This window comes from Hemicordylus capensis, chromosome 1 (assembly GCF_027244095.1).
Source record: "Hemicordylus capensis ecotype Gifberg chromosome 1, rHemCap1.1.pri, whole genome shotgun sequence".
Taxonomy (NCBI): domain Eukaryota; kingdom Metazoa; phylum Chordata; class Lepidosauria; order Squamata; family Cordylidae; genus Hemicordylus; species Hemicordylus capensis.
The window spans coordinates 161,932,495-161,954,405 of NC_069657.1; the positions used below are offsets into that span (position 1 = coordinate 161,932,495).

At 43.7% G+C, this 21,911-nt stretch overlaps 1 protein-coding gene across 9 annotated transcripts in view; it reads left to right on the forward strand.

Annotated features, from left to right (window-relative positions):
- The window catches only part of KALRN (kalirin RhoGEF kinase), a 920,107-nt gene that overhangs the window by 453,004 nt on the left and 445,192 nt on the right, over nucleotides 1-21,911 (forward strand). For all 9 annotated transcript variants that reach the window (XM_053244819.1, XM_053244856.1, XM_053244784.1 and 6 more), the window contains 2 exons: nucleotides 3,668-3,860; nucleotides 12,098-12,610. In XM_053244819.1, the coding sequence (XP_053100794.1) occupies nucleotides 3,668-3,860; nucleotides 12,098-12,610 (706 nt within the window). The remainder of the gene's footprint in view (nucleotides 1-3,667; nucleotides 3,861-12,097; nucleotides 12,611-21,911) is intronic.

Below are 21,911 nucleotides of genomic sequence, written 5' to 3' on the forward strand. Positions count from 1 at the left end.
CACACATTGCTTCTGCAAATTCATGTCCAGTGGAGTTGTCTAGGGTTGTGAGGGGGTTACTATGTCCCCTTGCCCCTTGAATTTGAACTTGGAACCATCAGACACTCACTGTGAGGTCTTCAATGACTTTTTTGTGGATAAAATTTCTCTTATTTGGGCCAAACTGGATTCTACAGTCACTGCAGTCTGTTGTGGAGGTTTCCGCCAACTCCTTTTATAGGATTAGATTGGATCACTTTCAGTTTGTGACTCATGCGGATGTGGACAAACAGCTTCGGACTGTGTCTCCTACAACCTGTTCTCTTGACACTTGCCCAACTTGGCTTATCTCATCTGGTAATCATATTATCAGAGAAGGTCTGGTAAATATTATAAATGCTTCTCTGAGGGAGGAGGGCAGGATGCCTCCTTGTCTTAAGGAGGCTGTGACTAGACTGTATTTGAAGAAACCTGCATTGGATCCCTCAGAGTTAGCTAATTATAGACCCGTTTCTAATCTTCCATGGTTGGGCAAGGTGATTGAGTGGTTCGTGGCCTCTCAGTACCAGGCAGTTTGGGATGATACCGATTATCTAGAACAGGCCTGCTCAGTTTAGGCCCCCAAGCTGTGTTTGGACTACAACTCCCATAAGGGAGAGGAGAACTGGTCTTGTGGTAGCAAGCATGACCTGTCCCCTTAGCTAAGCAGTGTCCACCCTGATTGCAAATGAATGGGAGACTAGAAGTGTGAGCACTGTAAGATATTCCCCTTAGGGGATGGAAACTGCTCTGAGAAGAGCAGAAGTTTTCAACTTCCCTCCTGGCTTCTCCAAGATAGAGCATAGAGAGAGTCTTGCCTGCAACCTTGGAGAAGCCATTGCCAATCTGTGAAGACAATACTGAGCTAGATAGACCAATGGTCTGACTCAGTATATGGCAGCTTCCTATGTTCCAAATCCCCAGCCACAGTGGCCAATAGCCAGGGATTATGGGAGTTGTAGGTCAACATCTGCAGGAGGGCTGAAGCTGAGCAGTCCTGATCTAGACCCATTTCAAACAGGCTTTTGATTGGGCTATGTGGTTGAGACTGTCTTGGTCGGCCTGATGGGTGATCTCCAATTGGCTATCGTCACAGGACGTGTGACTCTGCTGATCCTTTTGGATCTCACGGCAGCTGTTGATCACATCAATCATGGTATCCTTCTGGATCGCCTGAGGGAGGTGGGATTGGGAGGCACTGTTTTACAGAGATTCCATTCCTACCTCTCTGGTAGATTCCAGATGGAGTGACTTGGAAACTGCTGCTCTGCAAAGTGAGAACTAAAGTATGGAGTTCCACAAGGCTCCATACTATCTCCAATGTTCTTTAACATTTACATGAAACCACTGCAAAAGATCATTGAGCGATTTGGTGCAAGGAGTTATCAATAAATTGATGATACTCAGTTCTATTTCTCCATATCGACCTAATCAGGAAATGGCATAATTTCTCTAAATGCCTGCATGGAGGCAGTAATGGGCTGGATGAGGGATAACATATTGAAATTGAATCCAAATAAGACGGACTGTGTGGGGTCAGGACCTGAGAGATGGTTTAGATCTGCCTGTTCTGGATGGGGTTACACCCCCCCCCGGGAGAAGGTAGGTTGAACCCTGCACCCCGCCACCTGCCTGACCGTGCGAAGAGCCATGTGAATAGCCCCTTTGCGTTTTAAATTTTGTACACCGACTAGAGATGTACATACCAGGTGGTATTAAAATATGATAGATATATAAATAAAAAGTTGCTGACTTTCTATTATCTGTTAATGATTCCATTCAGACTCCTTAAGTTTACTGAAAAACAAAGGCATAACATATTTGATAAAACAAATGGCCAGCAATTTGGGAGGTGGGTATACAAACCTCTCAGACCATGTGTGGACCCTACTCAGAAGTCTTTTCTCGTGATAGTACTTATGAGAACTTGACTTTCTTTCCCCTAGCATTCAGCCTGAACACTGTGGCTCGGGAAAAGTGAGTTTCCTCCCCACTAGCATTTAATTACAATCATTAGTGCTATGTGGATTGAGGTTGTATGGGCACCTATTATATTGGCTACTACCATTATTGGAAACACCACACATGTCTGCAGCATTTGGAAGTCTCTCAGATTTTTCTTTTTATTTCTTCTGTTTCTTATTGTTGATTGCTTTCCACTGTGCTATTCAGGGGTTCCCAACAGGGCATCCTAGGAGTACTTGAAGGGCTCCCAGGGGGTACTCAGAGCCCTCTTGCTTTTCAGCTGCAGCTGTGTTGTTTCCGATCTGAAGATCATATAGGCTTGAAGTTGATGCATCCTCAGCAATGTGTCCACTGAAGAAGGGAGGGAGGGAGGTGAAGACCCTCCTCTCATCCTAATTGGCTGGCTACATTATGATACTCAGCATGCCCCTCCCCTGGATGTGACCCATTGACTGGAGCAGCTTATCTCTCTAACACTAACACTTAAATTTGTGTGCACATACACTAAAAATCTCTATGGGCTACCTGAACTGAAGGTTTGTGACAGAAGGGGTACATTTGTTTAAAAAAGGTTGGGAACCCCATTCAAGGCTTTATAAAAATCACAGGAAACAGGGAAATATTAGCAAGGTTAACAGGGACGGAGCCACCATTGGGCAAATGGGTTCAAACAACCTGGGCCGCCACCACTCAGGAACCACAACTCGTGGCCCCAGCCCCCTGCATCTGATGTCAGACTCGGGGGCATGATTTCACTCCTGAACGGGGCCGTGTGACCCCATTTGTAAGAGGAATCAGCCAGCGCTGGTTCTCAGTGCGGTTGGAGCAACTCTCCCTGCCTTTTAAAGGCAGGGAGAGCCACTCCTGGCCACACTACAAACATAGCGCTGGCTGATTTTGCTCCCAAACGGGTCTGTGTGGCCCCATTCGGGAATTTGATTGGCCAGCGCTGCATTCACAGCGCGGCCCTCCCTGCCTTTGCTCTAGACGAGCTGTGGATGAGCTGGCCGATCTAACTCCCGAATGGAGCCACCGGGCCCTGTTTGGGAGCGAAGCCATGTCCCCTGCATCTGATATATGTCACATGTCAGGTACAGGGGATGGGGATGGGGGGAGCCCCATGGAAATGGCAGGACACGGGTCGCCGCTTGGCTTCCTCCACGCCTGAAGGTTAATAATAATCCCTTCATCTGTTTTCCCCAATATATTTTAGCAAGACTAGTACTCACATGCAAATAATTGTTGGGATCCCAGAAATTGCTATATGATGCTATTTTAGCGCTGATATTTGTGAGTGTCCTTTTCATTTGGAAACATGTTTAAGGTCAAATCCCATCTCAGTCAGAGGTTGACTGTATGACCTTGGGCAAGCCACATGTCTCTTGAACTACATTTCATGCTGGAGGTCATGAACTATGTGACAGAGTTGGTTTGAAGGTGAATGATTGTGCACTTGAAGAAACATCTTACTAGCAATAGCTGTGAGCAAAAGAGCAAGTTCCTTTGGTGAATAATAGCATTTGCTTCAATGGAAATCATTGGAGGAGGGAAACTAGACTATTTGAATGGACAACCGAGTATGTCAGAAGAGATTATGCTTGTGCTTGCTTATTGTTTCACTTGAGATTTGCCTTGCAGCGTACCACTGAAAGCACATTATCTATCCCATGTTTTATCCTTACAGTGAAGATGTCTGCAAACGAGGGTTCACTGTCATCATTGATATGAGAGGGTCTAAGTGGGACCTGATCAAGCCTCTCTTGAAGACGCTTCAGGAGGCCTTCCCTGCTGAAATTCACGTTGCCCTTATAATCAAGCCTGATAACTTCTGGCAGAAGCAGAAGACAAATTTTGGGAGTTCAAAATTTATCTTTGAGGTAAGATCAAAAGTCGTTTATAAGGAATTTCCATTTGAATGAAGGGCACACATCCATATGCAACGAACAAGAACAAATCCAGTCTGTTTGATTAAACACAAACCTAAGCTTGGTGCATATAGCTTTGGCTTTGGCTTTTGGTTTGACATACAGTGACTGCATAACTGGTACAGAAGTTTAGCAAAGTACATCCAGTAGGTATTTATTTATTTATTCAATTTATATACCACCCTTTCAAAATGGCTCAAATTGATCTTTAGCAAGAACCAAATATGTTCTTGAAAATTTGTGCCAGGATATGGTTTCATTAGACAATTCATTGATAACACCTGGTGCCAACAGCCCTGCAGCTAAGCCCTGCAGGGCTGTCTATAGAAGTTGTGCTGCTGTTCCTGCAGAGAAACCTGTTCCTTAGGTTGTTTTTTTGACACTCAAACAACCCCCAAGATGGCCAGATTCCCCCGGAGGATGCAGTCAGTCACAAACTGTTGGTAAGCAAAAATGAGCAAGGCTGACACTTGATTGACTAATATAAATTCCAGGAGGTTGCTGTCAACAAGAGAGATGACCCAACAAGCTCCCTTGTCATTAATTCCAAAGTGCTTTTGCAAATTATTTTTCTTTTCTCCTGGAAAGATTGAATGAGCAGACTGCGGTTTTGATTGGGTATGTTTGAAACCGAGAGAAATGTGACAGCTGATAGGCTGCTACCTTGTCTTCCCACATCCCTTTTCTCTTTGTGATGAAGTTTGATAATATATTCCTATTCATCTCAAATTCCCCAAGGGGAGCCTATCTGAATAATAAATGTATCAGCAGAATACTTTAAATAAAAATACCTCCTGTCATACCTTCGTGTCGAAAAGTCAGATTGTGATGGTGAGGAGAATTTTTGAGGCTGTTTTAAAAACCAAGTGAGGCATCTTCGGTCTGCACAGACATACTCTGGCTAAATTTAATGTTCATCTCAAAATTTTAAAGGGTCGCTGTTCCAGCTGGCAGTTCTTAAAATTTGCTGCTTTTTAGAATGATTTACCATCCATTGTAAAAAGTGAAAGGTCATTTTATGGACACACTAAGGTTTTTGTTCTTTTCTGCTTCAGAATATCTCCAACCAAGGAGCATTTTAGAGACTTGTACAATGTTGTTTACATGTCTAGTAGGACAATTTAAACCTGAGTGCAGAACTCGATGTGAAGGCAGACATGGGCCGCCCAAAACTGTTTTGGGGAAGACGACTAGACACAGAGGCAGATCTCACAAGCAGCCTAGCCCTGGCGTGGGCTTGGCTGTTCCTGTGCAGCACTGGGATCGAGCCCAATCCCGCCACTGCCCGCCCACCTAACCCAACTTGAAACTCCGGTGTTTAGCTGAGGTTAAGCGAACCTGTAGCTTCTCCTCGCTTAACCTTGGCAGGTGATCATCTGGGCGATCACCGCCAGGTTAAAAAGCTTCCTCCCGGCCCACTGCAATTTCTGGCAGCGAGCTGGGGGGAAGGAGCGGTCACGCTTCTGGCGCGGCATACCCTGGGATGCGGGAGGGGGAAGTCCTCCTGCTCCCAGCTACAACCCTTGCTGTGCTGCCGCTTGTGTAGGCGCGTAGCGTGGCAAGAGCACAGATGGTTGCCGCTCGTCTATGGGAGAATGCAGATGAGCTCCTTGCCTTTCCCCAGCCCACCCGCACTTTCAGCCGAGGTCATGTGGAAGACCGCAGAGTTTTCCTCCTTTTAGTGGCAACCACGTATTTCTCATAATGTCTAGCTGCACGCAGAGATGCAAAGGTACAATGTATTTTGCTGAATCTCTTTCAAACTCGGCAGCAACAGGATTTGCTTTAATTTTATTTATCAGAGTTCTTAAACCACTTTTAAAAGATCAACAGTTTAATGAAGCATAATCATATTAAAACCAAGCCATTTTAAAAACGCATAGAAATTGCCTAAAACAAAGGGCAATAGTAAATAAATGATAATTCCATGTTAAGGACAACAAAGCAAAGAGGAACCTAAAAGCTTTTGGAAGTAGAAGAATCTTGACTATCCAGTGGAATGCATATAGGGGTAGCCTGTCTACCTGCCAAGCAGTGTTCATAAAAAGGTGCCACAGCAGAAAAGGTCCTGCTCTGTGCACAGATTTTATCTCCTGACTAGTAGGTCTGTGAAGCAGAACATCACCTCTAGATCTAAGGAACAGAGAGAAAATGTTTCAAAGGTTCCAGCTTTCCTTTCTGGAACAATTTTAATCAAAGGACTGTCTTAACTTCGACTTGTTCTCATGTTCATTCCGTAGTTCCCTTGGCTATTTTTTCATTTTTCGTTAACACTTTCAGTACAACTCTATTATGAGATGATAACCATCATTCAACAGTGAGCCTGCTGTGAAGGACGAATTGCTTTGTATGAATGGGGAGATAACATTTTTAAAAGTCCCCAAAGAAGGCTGTTGGATAATAGGAATTCTAAAAATGTACTCTCCTTCCATTGTAGTAGGGCTGTGCTAAATAGTCTCCTATTTTGATTTTCAAGTTGAAAATAATACTTGCGGGGAGCAAAAAAACCCTCAAAAATTCTCCTCATCATTCATCTTTTTCCAACCCTGTTCACTGCCATTATTTCTTCTCATTGCTGCTTTGCTGTAATTTGTCTTTTTTCTAATGTCTGTATGTAGTTCCTGAATTAATTACATAGGCAAACCCAGGCAATGATGTAGTTAATGAGATGAAATTACGATTTGGCTGTGTGCTGACATCACTGAGGCAAATGAACCAGTTGAGAGTGAGGTCAATGCAACCTGAATAAGCAGGTAACTATAGGGCACAGACACACCCGCCCTGGAAATGCACCAAGAAAAAGATGCAACGTCATGACTAGGGATGTGCATGAATCAATTTTTCCGATTCAATTTCTACCCAAATTGAATCACTCCTGATTTGTTTTGGGTCCGAATCTGCCCCCCCCAATCACCCCAGATTTGATTTGGATCTGAATAAATCCAAATCCAAATCAATTTGGGGCAAAAAAGGGGTTCCGGGGTAAAAGAGTGGGGTTGGGGTGGGAGGTAGTGCCCAATGGGTGGAAGCTACCACCCAAATTTCAAAGAAATTGGGCAAGGGGGTGATTTTTTTTAAAAGCTTGCACATTTTTTTAAAGTTTGCATGAAAAGGTTATTGTGGGTGGTATGCCCAATGGGTGGAAGGAAGCTACCATGCAAATTTCAAAGACGAACAATGATGGTGGAGTCTTAGTTCATTCATCATTTTGCACCAAAGATGATGAATGAACATCTTTGTTTATTCATCATCTTTAGTGCAAAATAATGAATGATCAGAGAACCCACTATCAACAAAACAGAGGATTTTCTTACAACAAAACCCAGTATCCCATGGGCTTGTGGTTTGGGGGCTGGTTTGAACCCCATGTGCACTACACCACAACCTGCTCTGGGCCACCCTGGTGCCCCTCATGTGGAGTTATGGGGCTGCTGAAATCCCCATCACTCCTTATCGAAAAAGCTTCAAGATACACAAACTTCAGAAATTTGGTAAAAATCACCCCTTTGGCCAATTTCTTTGAAATTTGGGTGGTAGCTTCCTTCTACCCATTGGGAACTACCACCCACAAAAACCCACTCTGAGCCACCCTGGTGTCCCCCCACATGGAGTTATGGGGCTGCTGAAATCCCCATTCCCTATGGGGGGAAAGCTTAAAGATGCGCAAACTTCAATTTATTTATTTTTAAAAAATCACTCCTTTGCCCAATTTCTCTGAAATTTGGGTGGTAGCTTCCACGCATTGGGCACTACCACCCAACCCACTGTGGCCACAAAATGGAGGACCGAATTTTTGAATTTTTTAAGGTCCAAATATGCGTGATTTGGTTTGTACCCAAATCTGGGCAATTGTGCACAGGGGCAATTTGTTCTGTCTACAAATTGCCTGAATCAGCTAGATTCAGGTACAGATTGTTTCGTACCTGAATCAATCTGCACATCCCAAGTCATGACATTGTTTCCTTTCCTGGGACATTATATGGTGAGATCAGGCAATTTGAAATGCTAATGCTGCTGCTGTTGTGACTGTCCAGAAGGCAACAAATTTCTTCAGTCAATCTGGATCTTTAATAAAAGGTAAGTCCGCCTCTTCCTGCAAATCCTGATACATCGAGCCTATGTTCATTATCGGCTCAATGTAATTCAGATCACCCCCTGCGTTGTGTGCACAATGCAAGCATGGTCTGGATTGGGATCAGGCTGTTCCATGCACAGACTTAGAAATCATCAAGTCCTTCCCAGGATTGTTAAGACAACAAGCTATGTCCAGTTCTAAGCAGTGCATTTTAAGAAGGGCATTGGTGAACTGGAACAGGTTCAGAGGAGAGCAGCAAGGATGGCGAGGGGTCTGAAAATACTCCTCTGAGGTTGAAGGAGCTGGATATGTTTAGCCTGGAAAAGAGAAGCCTAAAAGGGGATGTGGTGGCTGTCTTAAAATGTCTCATGTAGAAGAAGTGAGCTTGTTCTCTCTTGCTCCTTAGGGCAGGGTGAGAACCAATGGGTTGAAATGACAAGGAAGTGGGTTTAGGGTAGCCATCAGAAGAATTTTCTAATTGTAACTGCTCGACAGTCTGTCTTGTGCAGTGATGGGCTTTCCTACTGTAGATGTTTTAAACCAGAGGCTGGGCAGGCATCTGTCAGGGATGCTGCAGCAGTTTCCTGCACCAAGCAGAGGTGAAACCCTCCGAGGTCCCATCCAACTCTCAAATCCTATTATTCTCTGATTCTAACCTATGATTCTAACCCCTGCTAACTTGGCAAAGAGGCACCTTTTAATGTGGTGATTCTCTTTATTTAGCAGGGGGAGAGTAACGGGCCCTATCCACCCCCAGCACAGTACCTCCAGTGACTGTTGCTGGTGTCTATCTTATTTTTCTTTTAAACTGTGAGCCCTTTGGGGACAAGGATCCATCTTATTTATTTGTTATTTCTCTGTGTAAACCGCCCTGAGCCATTTCTGGAAGGGCGGTATAGAAATCAATCAATCTATCTATCTATCTATAGGATAAAGATTGGCAAAGCATTTTACACATTACAAATTTTTTATACATTAATTGATGTAACTTCCCCCCCATGACTTGTAAGTGGCTCTTTATATCCACGGCACGTTCTTATATAAATACTCCAGTGGCGTTTAATTTTTACATTAATTTTGCTTAATAATAGTTCAGAAGGGTGGAAAAATATCAGCCATGTGGAAGCTTGTGATCTGCCTGTGGCAAAAGCCAACTGGAATAATCTGAAAGAAAATACAGAGCGGTATGATGTATATTTTGGCAGGGCAAAGCACCTGCTTCTAGTCGCATGCCTGAAACCTACATAATGGCTATATAATCCAAAAAGACGAATCCAATGTAATATTGTGTATCTACTTAGGGGAGCATTCAAGCCAGAATAGCTAAGGGCTATGAGAAAGTTACATCTATAGTGATACAGAATATGCATATTGGTTTAAAATGCTATGTTACAGGAATATTTCTCTCCCTACCCCCACAATACGTTTCTAATGGCTACTTTAGCTTCAAAAGCACCAGTGATTCAAAAAAAGTCTGTTCCTGAAAGTGCAATCAAATGGTAGCACAACATCTTAGGCATTGTGCAATTAATGCATTGTAAATGTAGTCCCCAATGCTTTCTAAAAGGTTCCTTTCAGTAAAATGTGTAAGTTTAAAAGCAACCCATTAACGGAATCCTTAAAAAGCTAAACTGTGGTGCCAATGGCTGGAATACTGATTTGGGCTGTGGGAAATCTGGTTTCAGAAGATTCCAGCTCACTCAGTTACCTTCTTGATTAGTCACATCTCACATTCTAAAGTACGGGTAGGCAAACTTAGCTCTGCAGGGGCTTTTATGCACAGCAAGTAAAGCTACAGGGTAAATGTTGAGCGAAGCCACTTCGAATTACACTTGCAGCATGAGGGAAGCAGCCTCTGCTCTCGAGTTTCCTTTTGGTGCAGGTTCACATTGCATGCCTCCATGTTTTCCTTCTAGCCAATGGGGAGCGGGAGAGAGAGCACTCCTTTGGGTAGGAACACAATGTTGCCTTCAAAACCTCATGTCCTAGACTGGGAGCATTTGTATACACTAACAGATGTCTTCCCTTTTTTCCAGCGCATGTGTAGTGTAAAACCTTAAGCCAGCAGACTAATATTGTTCAAAAAAGTCAGCTTGAGCAAACACAGAAGTTTTACTTTTGTAACTAGAACTTAAAGACTTTGCTTCCTGCAGCTAGGCAAGTCTGCTCAATTTGCATTTCTCAAGAGCTATATCTGCATTCCTAAAGAGTGTTTCCCTCTTATCATGTTAATGATTCTACATCAGTGCCTCTCCCTGTTTGCTCCAGCATTTTCAGAAAAACCCATTTTAAAAAGCATTTTAAATTCTAGATAAGCTAGAATTCGGAAGACAAAGCCTGATTTATGTGTGGAGTGCTTCCCACGATCTCAAATGCACTTTGGGGTAAGTTTGGCCAGTGTGTGAATGCACACACTCTCTTCTGAAGGAGATTCACAGCAACAGCCCTGTGTGGAAATGCTCCAGGAAGCTTTTCACACAGGGCTTTTGAAGCCCTTTAATTTGCATCTCCTCTGGAATGGGGGTGGGGGTGTATTCACATATCAGCTAGATTAACCCCGAAGTCCCTGCAAGTTATTGGGGAGCAGTTCACACACAATTTGGGTTTTTCACTGTGTGTTAGAGTGTAGCCTGATTTATATCCAGGGTAAAAAAAAAATCCACTATTTGCGGAGGTTTTTTGGGACAACTTTGAGTTTGCATTAAAGCCTCCCTGTAAACCTGTGGTAAAACCTGCTGTGTATAAAAGTCTCAGCTGCTGTTGAACTGCAATTTATTGTGGCTAGGGATGATGTGTGTTGTAGTTCAACAACAGCTGGAGAACCAAGATTGCCCACCCCTGTTCTAAAGGCATATTTCCACAAGAAAGTTTACAGTGCACATTGAAAATGTAGGCACCTGTGTTTGGAAGGTACCTACCATACTGTGAAAGTTTGGTGCATTCTGCCTCATGTGTCCTTGTATAAACTACATGGGATCTGCATGGGCTGCGTCTGAGGGCTTTGAGCTTTACACACTCCTTAGTGGCACTGAACCATAGCTCACCTGAATCGGATAGTCCTTTAAGATCTCTGACTGTAAAATGGAAATCAAAAGCTACCCGCTTTATAGAACTTTTGTGAAAAGCAATAAAGCATCGGGACATTGATTTCAGATAGACAGGTGTTTCCCTACCAGGTGCTTATCAGTATTGAATTGCAGTCCTCGCCCCTCACTCCTTTTGTGACATTGCATACAGTTCCCCTTGAGGGGGAAGAAGATGGAGGCAAAGTAGGAATTGAGCAGTTCATTTTTCTTTTTTGGGGGGCAATTTTTTAACATTTCACCATCTTAGCAGTGTGCTCACCATTTATTTTCAGCTCATCACTATACTTTTTGTGCAGTCTAATGGTTTATTTTTTTTTAAGATGTCTCCCATTTTTCTTCTTCATTTGGATTGTTTATGTCTGTGCCTTTAGTTACTCCTCCTTCAGGAACCCCCATCCATCTTGGACTCCTTTCCCCATTAGCTTATCTAGCAGGGAATTCTATTCCATACACTCACCTTTACCATACACTCACCATACACTCACCTTTCCATGAAATTAAGAATTAAAGCACTGCATGGTCATTTCCCCCCAGTTACCATTACTTCTATCTCATTGACCAATTCTTCTGTACTGGTTAGGATTGAGTCACAGATAGCTGATCCCCTTATTCCTTTCTCTACCTTTTGAAATAGGAACATGTCAGCAAGGCATGTCCTGGTATTGGTTGGAGATTTGATGCTTAAAGGGCTCCCAATAGGTATAAGGGTTATTTAAATCCTCCATTACTACCAATTCTTGCTTCCTCAAAACAACTGCCCTTTTGTTTTAGGAAGCCTGCATCACAGATCTCAGGGTGCATTTGCTTCTGCCCCAATTCCTTGAAGACTGTAATGCTACCATGGTAGTCAGTGGAGGAAGTGGAAAAGGCCCTTGCTAGACTTGGCAGGCAAGATGTCCCCCCCGCCCTTACTGTTTCTCCATGATATTTGATAAATTACTAGTTAATGATGATTTGTTCCCAAAGCATAAGAGTTCTGCTTATTTCCCTGAAACAAGTCCATTTCTATTTTTTTCCTCTCTCCTTAGACAAGTATGGTTTCGGTTGAAGGCCTAGCAAAATTGGTAGATCCCTCCCAACTAACAGAGGAGTTTGAAGGATCCTTGGATTACAATCATGACGAATGGATAGAGTTGAGGGTCTCTTTGGAAGAGTTCTTCAACAGTGCCATCCATTTATTATCCAGGTTAGAGGACCTTCAAGAAATGTTGGCTAGGAAGGAATTTCCAGTGGATGTTGAAGGCTCAAGAAGACTGATAGATGAACACACGCAGCTCAAGAAGAAAGTCATTAAAGCTCCAGTGGAAGAATTAGACCGTGAAGGTCAAAGGTTATTACAGTGCATAAGGTGCAGTGATGGTTTTTCTGGTAGGAACTGCATACCTGGCAGTGCAGACTTCCAAAGTCTTGTGCCAAAGATCACCAGCCTTTTGGACAAGCTGCATTCAACACGGCAACATTTGCATCAGATGTGGCATGTCCGGAAACTCAAACTAGACCAGTGCTTTCAGCTTCGGCTTTTTGAGCAAGATGCAGAAAAGGTAAGGAATACCCTTTTTCTTTCTCACTGTGATGGTGATATCATGGCAACTGATACATTATAGCCAAATATATATGTTTCTGCAATTAGTAACATGAGGAATTAATCGGGGATATAAGCCTCAAGTTGCTAGCAAATGTACTTTATGTGACTTGTAAAGCAAAATCACTGAACTAATTGTTGGAAGTAGCAAGCAGCATGAGAGCCAAGAATAACTCACCTCTGGCTGTTCTGATGAAAGCTGATCTGCTTTGGGTATACTCAAGTAGATATGAGGCATCCCAAATTAAGTTTTCTTCATGTTGTTTTCCATTGGTCTTTCTAGAAGAATTGGATTTGTGTTGAGAAGGGCAACCAGAATTCAAAGCAGTGTGGCAGCCTCCATTGGAGAGGATATATAAAAGAGAAATCTTGAGGAAAGGGAATCGCAAATGGTGCAAATGGAGATGAATGAGTTACATATTGAGGAAAGCAATACACATGCATCATGTTCCCAGACTACTGAATGGTCGGCTAGGTATGATAGAAGCTCAATCACAGAAGTGCAGCCTCACCCACCAAGTGCTGGTACAATAGTCTATCAATGTCCTTGGTCATGATGTGCAGGGAGGTCAATATCATAAATAGGTGTCACAGGTAATAGGGGTAGTAAAAAAAAAAAAATCAGTCAAGGGAGAGAATGTTCTCCTAGATGGATAGTTGATTGGATTTAGTGTGAAATGGCTCATAGAACCATATGTGAATGGTGTCATAAGGTTAAATTGCACTGTGAAATAGTAAACTAATTTGGGTGCCTTGTAGTCAGAGCTCTCCAAACTTTGATTGACCTTGGTAGCCAAGCCACAATATTTGGTCACTAGGACCTGCTCCTCCCTTTGTCCCTGACCTCAGGCTGCAACATATGAGGTCAAGGAGCTTTGGAGAGGGTTTGTGTGGGGATTGTCCCTGCATTTGTACTGGGTTATAAAAGCACTTGTACAACCAGTGCAACTGTGCAGACAGTGCAGGGGAGGGGAGTTGGGATTTGTTTTGGTAGTAACAAATTCAGTACCCAAACAGATAGCCCAAGCCTTCTTTTCTGGAGCCAGAAGGAAGGACTTGTGTTAGGTGAGGAAAATCACCCTCACTAGAGGGTGGCAGACTACTTGCAGTGTCATGGTGACAGTACAGGGCATGTATTTGTCCTTTGACATGGCCCCTTAGGAATGAGATGAGGCATTCCCCTCAAGGATAGGTTACTCACTGAAGTGCTGCAATGATGAGTGGCACGTGTGGTACTCGGGATGCTCTGGATGATGTTTCTCGGTGGTCCTTGAGCTTTCTATAGCTCTGCTAATTTCCCCAAGTCACAACCTGCTCTGATGAAGCATGGTTGCATACTCTACTGGCACTTGCATTGGCACCATTAACATCTGTTGGTGAGGGAGGAGTCCTGCCCAAGCAGACGATGTCATCACATACTAGATATGTACATATCAGGCAGTATAAAAATATGATAAATAAATAATACAACAATGCTGACCTGCACATTACCCACCCCTACTAACTTGGCAAAGAGGCACCTTTTAATGTGGTGATTCTCTTTATTTAGCAGGGGGAGAGTAACTGGCCCTATCCACCCCCAGCACAGTACCTCCAGTGACTGTTGCTGGTGTCTCTTATGTTTCTTTTTAGATTGTGAGCCCTTCGGGGACAGGGTTCCATCTTATTTGTTTGTTATATCTTTGTGTAAGCCATTTTTGGAAGGGTGGTATCGAAATTAAATGAATGAATGAATGAATCCCACCATGTACTTTATTATGATGTGATACTGAAGCAAACTGAACTGATAATTACTGTTTCCACTGCCTCACTCCCACCCCCAGAGACCACTTCTTTTGTGTGTCATAGCACTTTGATTCTTCCCATATCCTCAAGTTGCCTTACTTGGGTACTTTATGTCCTCATAATGCTCCATCAGGATAGTCTGTCCTCCTTGCAGATAAGTCCGCTTCAGTTTTCTTTATCTAGTAACCTTACAAAGATGGCTGGGGGTGGGAGGGGGCTGGTAGTTGACTACATTCACTTTCACAGCTATATACCAGTATGAAAAATAACTTGTGGTTTTCTTAAGTGATGAGAGGCTCCAGGTGGGAACCAGACAGTCTGGCAAGCTGTCATCTGTTCCACAGCACAAGCATTTGGTTTGGTAGTATGCAGTGAGCAGGGGGTGGTAGCCATACTTGGAGCTCCTCTCTCAGAAGATACCCTCTATAGAATACCCGCTTTGCTTAACTTGGGTAACTTTCGCTTTTTCTGTTTAGCACAGAAGGAATAAAAGGAGCAGGACCTTTAAGATTCCACATGTGCAAAGAAATTAAATCTCTGGAGAGAGGCCGTATTCTTCTTGTGGTTCAAGTACAGACAGTGATTCAATTAAGCCAACTGTGTGGGGGAACATTGGCCAAGGAACAGGGGGCTGTTCGCAGAGTGTGCATGTGGCGATGGCCTGATTCCACAGGACAAATTTTGAACTTGGGGGTAAAGTCTCAGGTCTTTGCTATACAGATTAACTACTTACCTGATAGAAGGGCAGATGACGACAAACCCTGGTGTTGTCTATGTTGGACAGCACAGGACAATCGGGTTGTTGAACCATTAATAAAAACAAACACAGCACTAGTGTATATCAGATATTGTGAGAACCAAACCCACAGACAGCATAGTTTCTTAAAACAAGGCAAACTATTGGAGATATTTGAGAAATGCTAAATCAGGTTTCAGGTGGTTTGATTTTTTTAAAATTTTGTTTGGACTGGAAAGGAAGGGTGGGGTGGATGCCTCATACTGTACTGTAATAAACATACTAAAGGCAGAAAACATTTATCAGCCAACATACACTGCAGACCTTCTGGAAATACTTAATGCTGGTGTCCATCCTTGGTTATCTTGTAATTTTGGGAGATGAATTTCTCAGTTATTCTAAAACAGCCCCATGTCAATATTATTATCCCAGTGCATATGGACTAGGAAAACTTATCATGCAGCACTGAACACCCAGCTCATAGCTAGTATTAACATTGTAGGTATATAGACTCTGATCTGGTCTACTAGAAACACCCGCCCCCCGCCCGCCCAATTCTATTTACTGAATGTAAATAGGCAGCTTTAATAATCATTCAGGGCAACCAATAGAGGAAAATGTACACTAACACAACTCAGTGTAATCCGTAAAATCAAAACAATACTATAGTGCAGAACTGCAAACCTTGGGCCCCCTTGTAACGGTTGAACTACAACTGTGGCTGGGGATGATTGGAGTTGTAGTTCAAAAACAGCTGGAGGGCCAAAGTTCTGCACTGCTGCTGTAGTGCAAATAATAGTCTCACAACAAACCTCAACCTGTTGAACTTCACCAGAGAAACCCTGATGAAAGTGCCTGTTCAGCCATAATGTTCACTGGACTCACATGCTCAAGGCCCAATCAAACAGGATAAGAGGGAAAAGATGGTGTGTGCAGGGGAGGGGGGAGGGGGAAGAATTATGTTATGTTGCCTCGTTGGACAAAGATGGGGAACAGAGAAGAGCCGTGTACATTGCATTAGCTTTTGGGACGAAAAGGAGATTTTTAAAATGTGATGAATTGCATTTTAATTTGCTGTTCATCCAAGATTGTGCCATAATCTTGGATGAATCTGCTTATGAACTGCTAAGCAATCTTGTGAGCTGCTAGGCAAAACATGACATTTCATAGAATTGAATACTAGAGCCCTTTTCTTTGAAAAAAGGCTGCAGTTAGTGTTCTAGAACTGACAGAGAGAGAGAAGGGGGGGGGGGAGGAAAAAAACCATCGGACTACCTCGAAAAAGTTACTTTATTGGCTCAGTGCATTTCAAAACTATAATCTTTTTCAGGGCCTATAAACATTATTTTCAGCAAAACGTCTATTCCATTCTGTTCTGTTCACAAACAGTGAGTAGATGTTTTGTTAAACAATACTTTTTGATGTGAAAAGTGTCTGATGGTGGTGGTGGATTATAGCTCTAAAAGCAGTGGCCAATAAGAGATTTTTTTCCTAGGCACTCTGATAATTTTTTCTTCTTGGTTTTTGGATTTTATTCTTGAAAATAAAAACATAAGAGCAGCCCTGCTGGATCAGGCCCAAGGCCCATCTAGTCCAGCATCCTGTTTTGCACAGTGGCCCACCAGATGCTGCTGGAAGTCTGCAGGAAGGTGTTGATGGCATGCCCTCCCTCTTGCTGTTACTCCCCTGCAACTGGTACTCAGAGGCATCCTGCCTCTGAGGCTGGAGGTGGCCTATAGCCCTCTGACTAGAAGCTGTTGATAGAACTCTCCTCCATGAAGTTATCCAAAACCCTCTTAAAACCATACAGGTTGTTGGCTGTCACCACATCTTGTGGCAGAGAATTCCACAAGTTAATTATGTGTTGTGTGAAAGAGTACCTCCATTTGTTGGTCCTGAATTTCTTAGCAATTAATTTAATGGGATGACCCCTGTTTCTAGTGTTATGAGAGAGGGAGAAGAATTTCTCTCTATCCACTTTCTCCACACCATGCATGATTTTATAGACCTCTACTATGTCTCCTCATAGTTATCTTTTTTCTAAACAAAATAGCCCCAGGTGTTGTAGCCTTGCCTCTAGGTGCTCTAGGCCCCTGATCATCTTGGTTGTCCTCTTTTGCACCTTTTCCAGTTCTACAATGTCCTTTTTTAGATGTGGTGACCAGAATTGTATGCAGTACTCCAGATGTGGCCACACCATTGTTTTATATAACGGCATGATAATATTAGCAGTTTCATTTTCAATCCCCTTCCTAATGATCCCTAGCATGGAATTGGCCTTTTTCACAGCTGCCACAAATTGGGTCGACACTTTCAATGAGCTGTCCACTACAATCCCAGGATCTCTCTCCTGGTCAGTCACCGACAGCTCAGATCCCATCAGCATATACTTGAAGTTGGGGTTTTTCATCTCAATGTGCATTACTTTACACTTGCCAACACTGAACCACATTTGCCATTTTGATGCCCACTCCCCCAGTTTGGAGAGATCGTTTTGGAGCTCCTCACAATCCATTTTAGATTTCATTACCCGAAAGAGTTTGGTGTCATCTGCAAATTTGGCCACCTTGCTGCTTACTCCTGCTTCTAGATCATTTATGAATAAATTAAAAAGCACTGGTCCCAGTACAGATCCCTGGGGGACCCTACTTCTTACTTCCCTCCATTGTGAAAACTCTCCATTTATCTTTTCCCTCTGTTTCCTGTCTTTCAACCAGTTAGCAATCCACACATTTACCTATCCCCTTATCCCATGACTGCTAAGTTTTCTCAGACATCTTTGATGAGGAACTTTGTCAAAAGCTTTCTGGAAGTTCAGGTATACTATGTCAACTGGATCACCCTTAGCCACACACTTGTTGATACTCTCGAAGAAGTCCAAAAGGTTTGTGAGGCAAGATTTCCCTTTGTAGAAGCCATGCTGGTTCTCTCCCAGCAGGACCTGTTCTTCTATGTGCTTAACAATGTTATCTTTGAGAATGCTTTCCATCAATTTTCCTGGAACAGATGTTAAGCTAACCAGCCTGTAATTTCCCAGATTGCTCCTGGATCTCTTTTTGAAAATCGGTGTTACATTTGCTACTTTCCAGTCCTCCGGAATGGAGCCTGATTGCAGGGATAAGTTATATATTTTAGCAAGGAGGTTGGCAATTTCACACTTCTTTTCAACAAATGTTCCCAAAGTGGTTTACAAACAAACAAACAAACAAACAAAATGGCTCCCTGTCCCCAAAGGGACCAGGAGCAGTAGAGCAGGAAGGGATGAAATCCCTCAGAGCACCCGGGTGCATGAGAAAGCTCTGTTTTGTTGAAACGTCTTGCTTTAGAGAGACAATATTCCCATTTGGGCATTCAGAGTCAGATGTTTAATAATGCACTTCTGCCTTAACCATTTCAAGTATTGCTTCATTTCAGGATGTACTTTAACATTGGAAAGCTGCATGTGCTGAAATAAAATGGCATTACAAAGCTGATGACATGATTCTTCTTGCAGTTTAGGAGGCAGTTTATTTTATTACAGTCCATTAAGTGCAGCAGTACTAAGTGTCCCTGAGCAAATGGCAAGTGAGAGAGAGTGTGGAAAGAGGGTTTCCTGGAAACAGATCTAGGCTAGCTTTTTGGAAGGGTTCAGCAGCACTGATCAACCTCCACGGGTGCCCTGCTCCCCATTATTCTCTTTGTTATGCCTTTTTATCAAAAGAGTGTTTTAAAAAATCAAGACAAACTCATCAAATACACAGGAGTTATATTTATTTGTATCTGCTTGCCCATGTTTGTCCTATTATTATTTAAATGCTTTGCTTTCTCTTTTCTGTAAGCATTTTAAATCAACAATGTGTACTACAGCTTCCTCAGAATACTTCCGAAACAACAGAACCCTGTACGCCATGGGTTAGCAACCCATGGGGGTGGTTGGCACCCTCTTTGCACTAGACCACCACTCACTCTGGGCCACCCCAGCACCCCACAAGTGGCTTTAAGGTTTTTCTCCATAGGGAAGAATGGAGGTTTCAGCAGCCCCATAACTGCACTTGGGGGGTTGCTGGGGTGGCCCAGAGCAAGGGTGCCAACCACCTCCATGGGTTGCTAACCCATGGGGTACTGGGTTTTGTTGTTTCTGAAGTGTTCTGACTGTAGATTCTTTGGTAGCATATAAAATTTTCAATGACAAACCATGAATCCACTCTCATTGCTAACCTTAAAGACACATAAACTTCAAAAATCACTTAAAAATCAGCCCTTTGCCCAATTCCTTTCAGATAATTCTGAAAGCTACCTGGCCCCCCTTGGGCACTACCACCCACCACACTCTGCTCTTGGACACCCATTTCCCCCCGACGTGAAGCTATACATTTGCTGACACCTCCATGCTTCTTTATGGAGAAAAACCTTAAAGTCACATAAACTTCAAAAATCACTTAAAAACCAGCCTTTTGCCCAATTCCATTCAAATAATTCTGATAGCTTCCTTGCCCACCTTGGGAACTACCACCCACCACACTCTACTCTAGGACACCCCTTTCCCCCCGACGTGAAGCAATACTTTTGCTGAAATCCTCATTATTCTCTATGAGGAATTCCAAAATAATTTTAAAATTCACCAATAATCAGAGGAGTGTCCGATTGCCTTGGAACTTTGTGGATAGTAGGCACCCCTGGTTGTCTACCACCCACACCACTTTTGTGCCCCTTGGTGCTCCACAATAGGGGATATGGGCTGCTTCGGATCCTATTATACCCTATGAGAAAAATAATTAAAAATATTTCAAATATTCATAAAAAACCATAGGGGTGTCTGATTGCTTTGGGGTTTGCATGGTTGTTGGCACCCATGGGTGCTCCACAATAAGGAATAATGGGCTGGTTGGAGTCCCATTATATCCTATGAGAAAAAAATAGAAATAATTTTCAAAAATTCATTAAAAAATCGTACGAGTGTCCGATTGCTTTGGGGTTTAGGTGGCAGGTACCCCTGGGTGCTAGCTACCATCCTACCAATTTTTGGGCATCAGAACCGATTCGAACCAGTTCAAATTCGAACCGAACCAGGGGGAGGTTCGAGCAAAACCAAAACCGAACCACCCCCTCCTGGTTCGAACCTGGTTCGAATTTGAACCGAACAGGGCAAACTGGTTTTGTGCACATCCCTACTTCCAAGGACAGCATCTGATCCAGAAGCACCTCCAAGCTGCGGACTTTGTCTTTCAGAAGAAGTGTGACCCCGTCCAAGACCAGATTTACCTAATTACTCGAATGATCAGTTCTACCAACCCAGAGCACTTCCATCTTATCTGGATTAAGTTTCAGTTTGTTTGCCCCATCCAGTCCAGCACGCCCTCCAAGCCCTGCAAAGCTATACCTAAAGATAGGTATAGCTGGGTGTGATCAGCATATTGATGGCACACCCACAGATGACCTTTCCCAAAGGTTTCATGTAAATGTTAAACAGCATGGGGGGCAGAATAGATCCCTATGGCACCCCAAAGGCCAAGGGGTGAAGCAGGCACCCCCCAGCACCACTTTCTGAATACGATCCTCCAGGTAGGAGCGGAGCCACCGTATAACCGTGCCCCCAAGTCCCAACCCAAAGATACGTCTCAGAAGGATACTATGGTTGATGGTATCGAAAGCAACTGAGAGGTCCAGGAGGATCAACAGAGTCACACTCCCTTTTTCTATCTCCAGGGTGACCAAGGCAGTTTCAGCCCCATATCCAGGTCAGAAGCCAGACTGGAAAGGATCTAAGTAATCAGATTCATCCAGGACTGCCTGGAGCTGAAACGCCACACTGCTCTCCAACACCTTGCCCAAGAAGGGGAGGTTTGAAACTGGTCAAAAGTTGTTTAAGTCATCTGGGTCCAATGAGGACTTTTTTTAGAAGCGGCCTAATGACTGCCTCCTTCAGGCGAGGGGGGGTCCACCCCTTGCTCTAGAGAGGCATTCACCACCCCCGCCACCCATGGACCCAGTCCCTCCCTAGAAGCCTTCATCAACCATGAAGGGCAAGTTCTGGTGCCACAAAAATCTTAGCATCCAAGTCAGAATGGATACGAGCGATTTTATCCGCAAAATGTAATGCAAATTGGTCACAGCGGGCTGCTGAGGGTTCTCTTTGATGGTCTTTGGGGTCCTCACCTAGGAGGCCCCAACGAGTCAAAAAAGCTCCACTGGACGACATTGAGCAGACATGATGGTGGCAAAAAAGTAGGATTTCCTTGCCGCCATTACTGCCATAGAGCAGGCCCTAATATGGGCTCTAGCCTGTGTTCAGTCACATTCATTCTGTCAACAACGCTCAAGCCGTCTACCAACCTGCTTCATTGGACGCAACTCACCTGTATACCAGGGAGTCGCTTGGGCTCGGCAGATTGGGAGAGGATGCCTAGGCGCAACCATGTCAGTCGCCCAACCCTTCTCTTCATACCAAAGGGAGACCAGGGCATCAACAGGATCGTCCACTCTCTCAGTAGGAAACTCTCCCAGAGCCATCAGGAATCCACCAGGATCCATAGGGTTCACATCCCAACTGAGATATAGACTTAATGGAAATGCCAGTACTGTATCTGTTGCCAGAATTGTGGTGGCACTTTTCAGGCCTCTGCCATTATGGGAATAACCTGTGTCTCTTTACAGCCTTGTTTATATGAAGCACATTCATGTGGTTGAAGGTACTTGTGTGGCAAAAAAGGGGAGGGCGGGGGGGGGGGTCACGGTTGCTTGCATGGGTGGAAACTTGTGA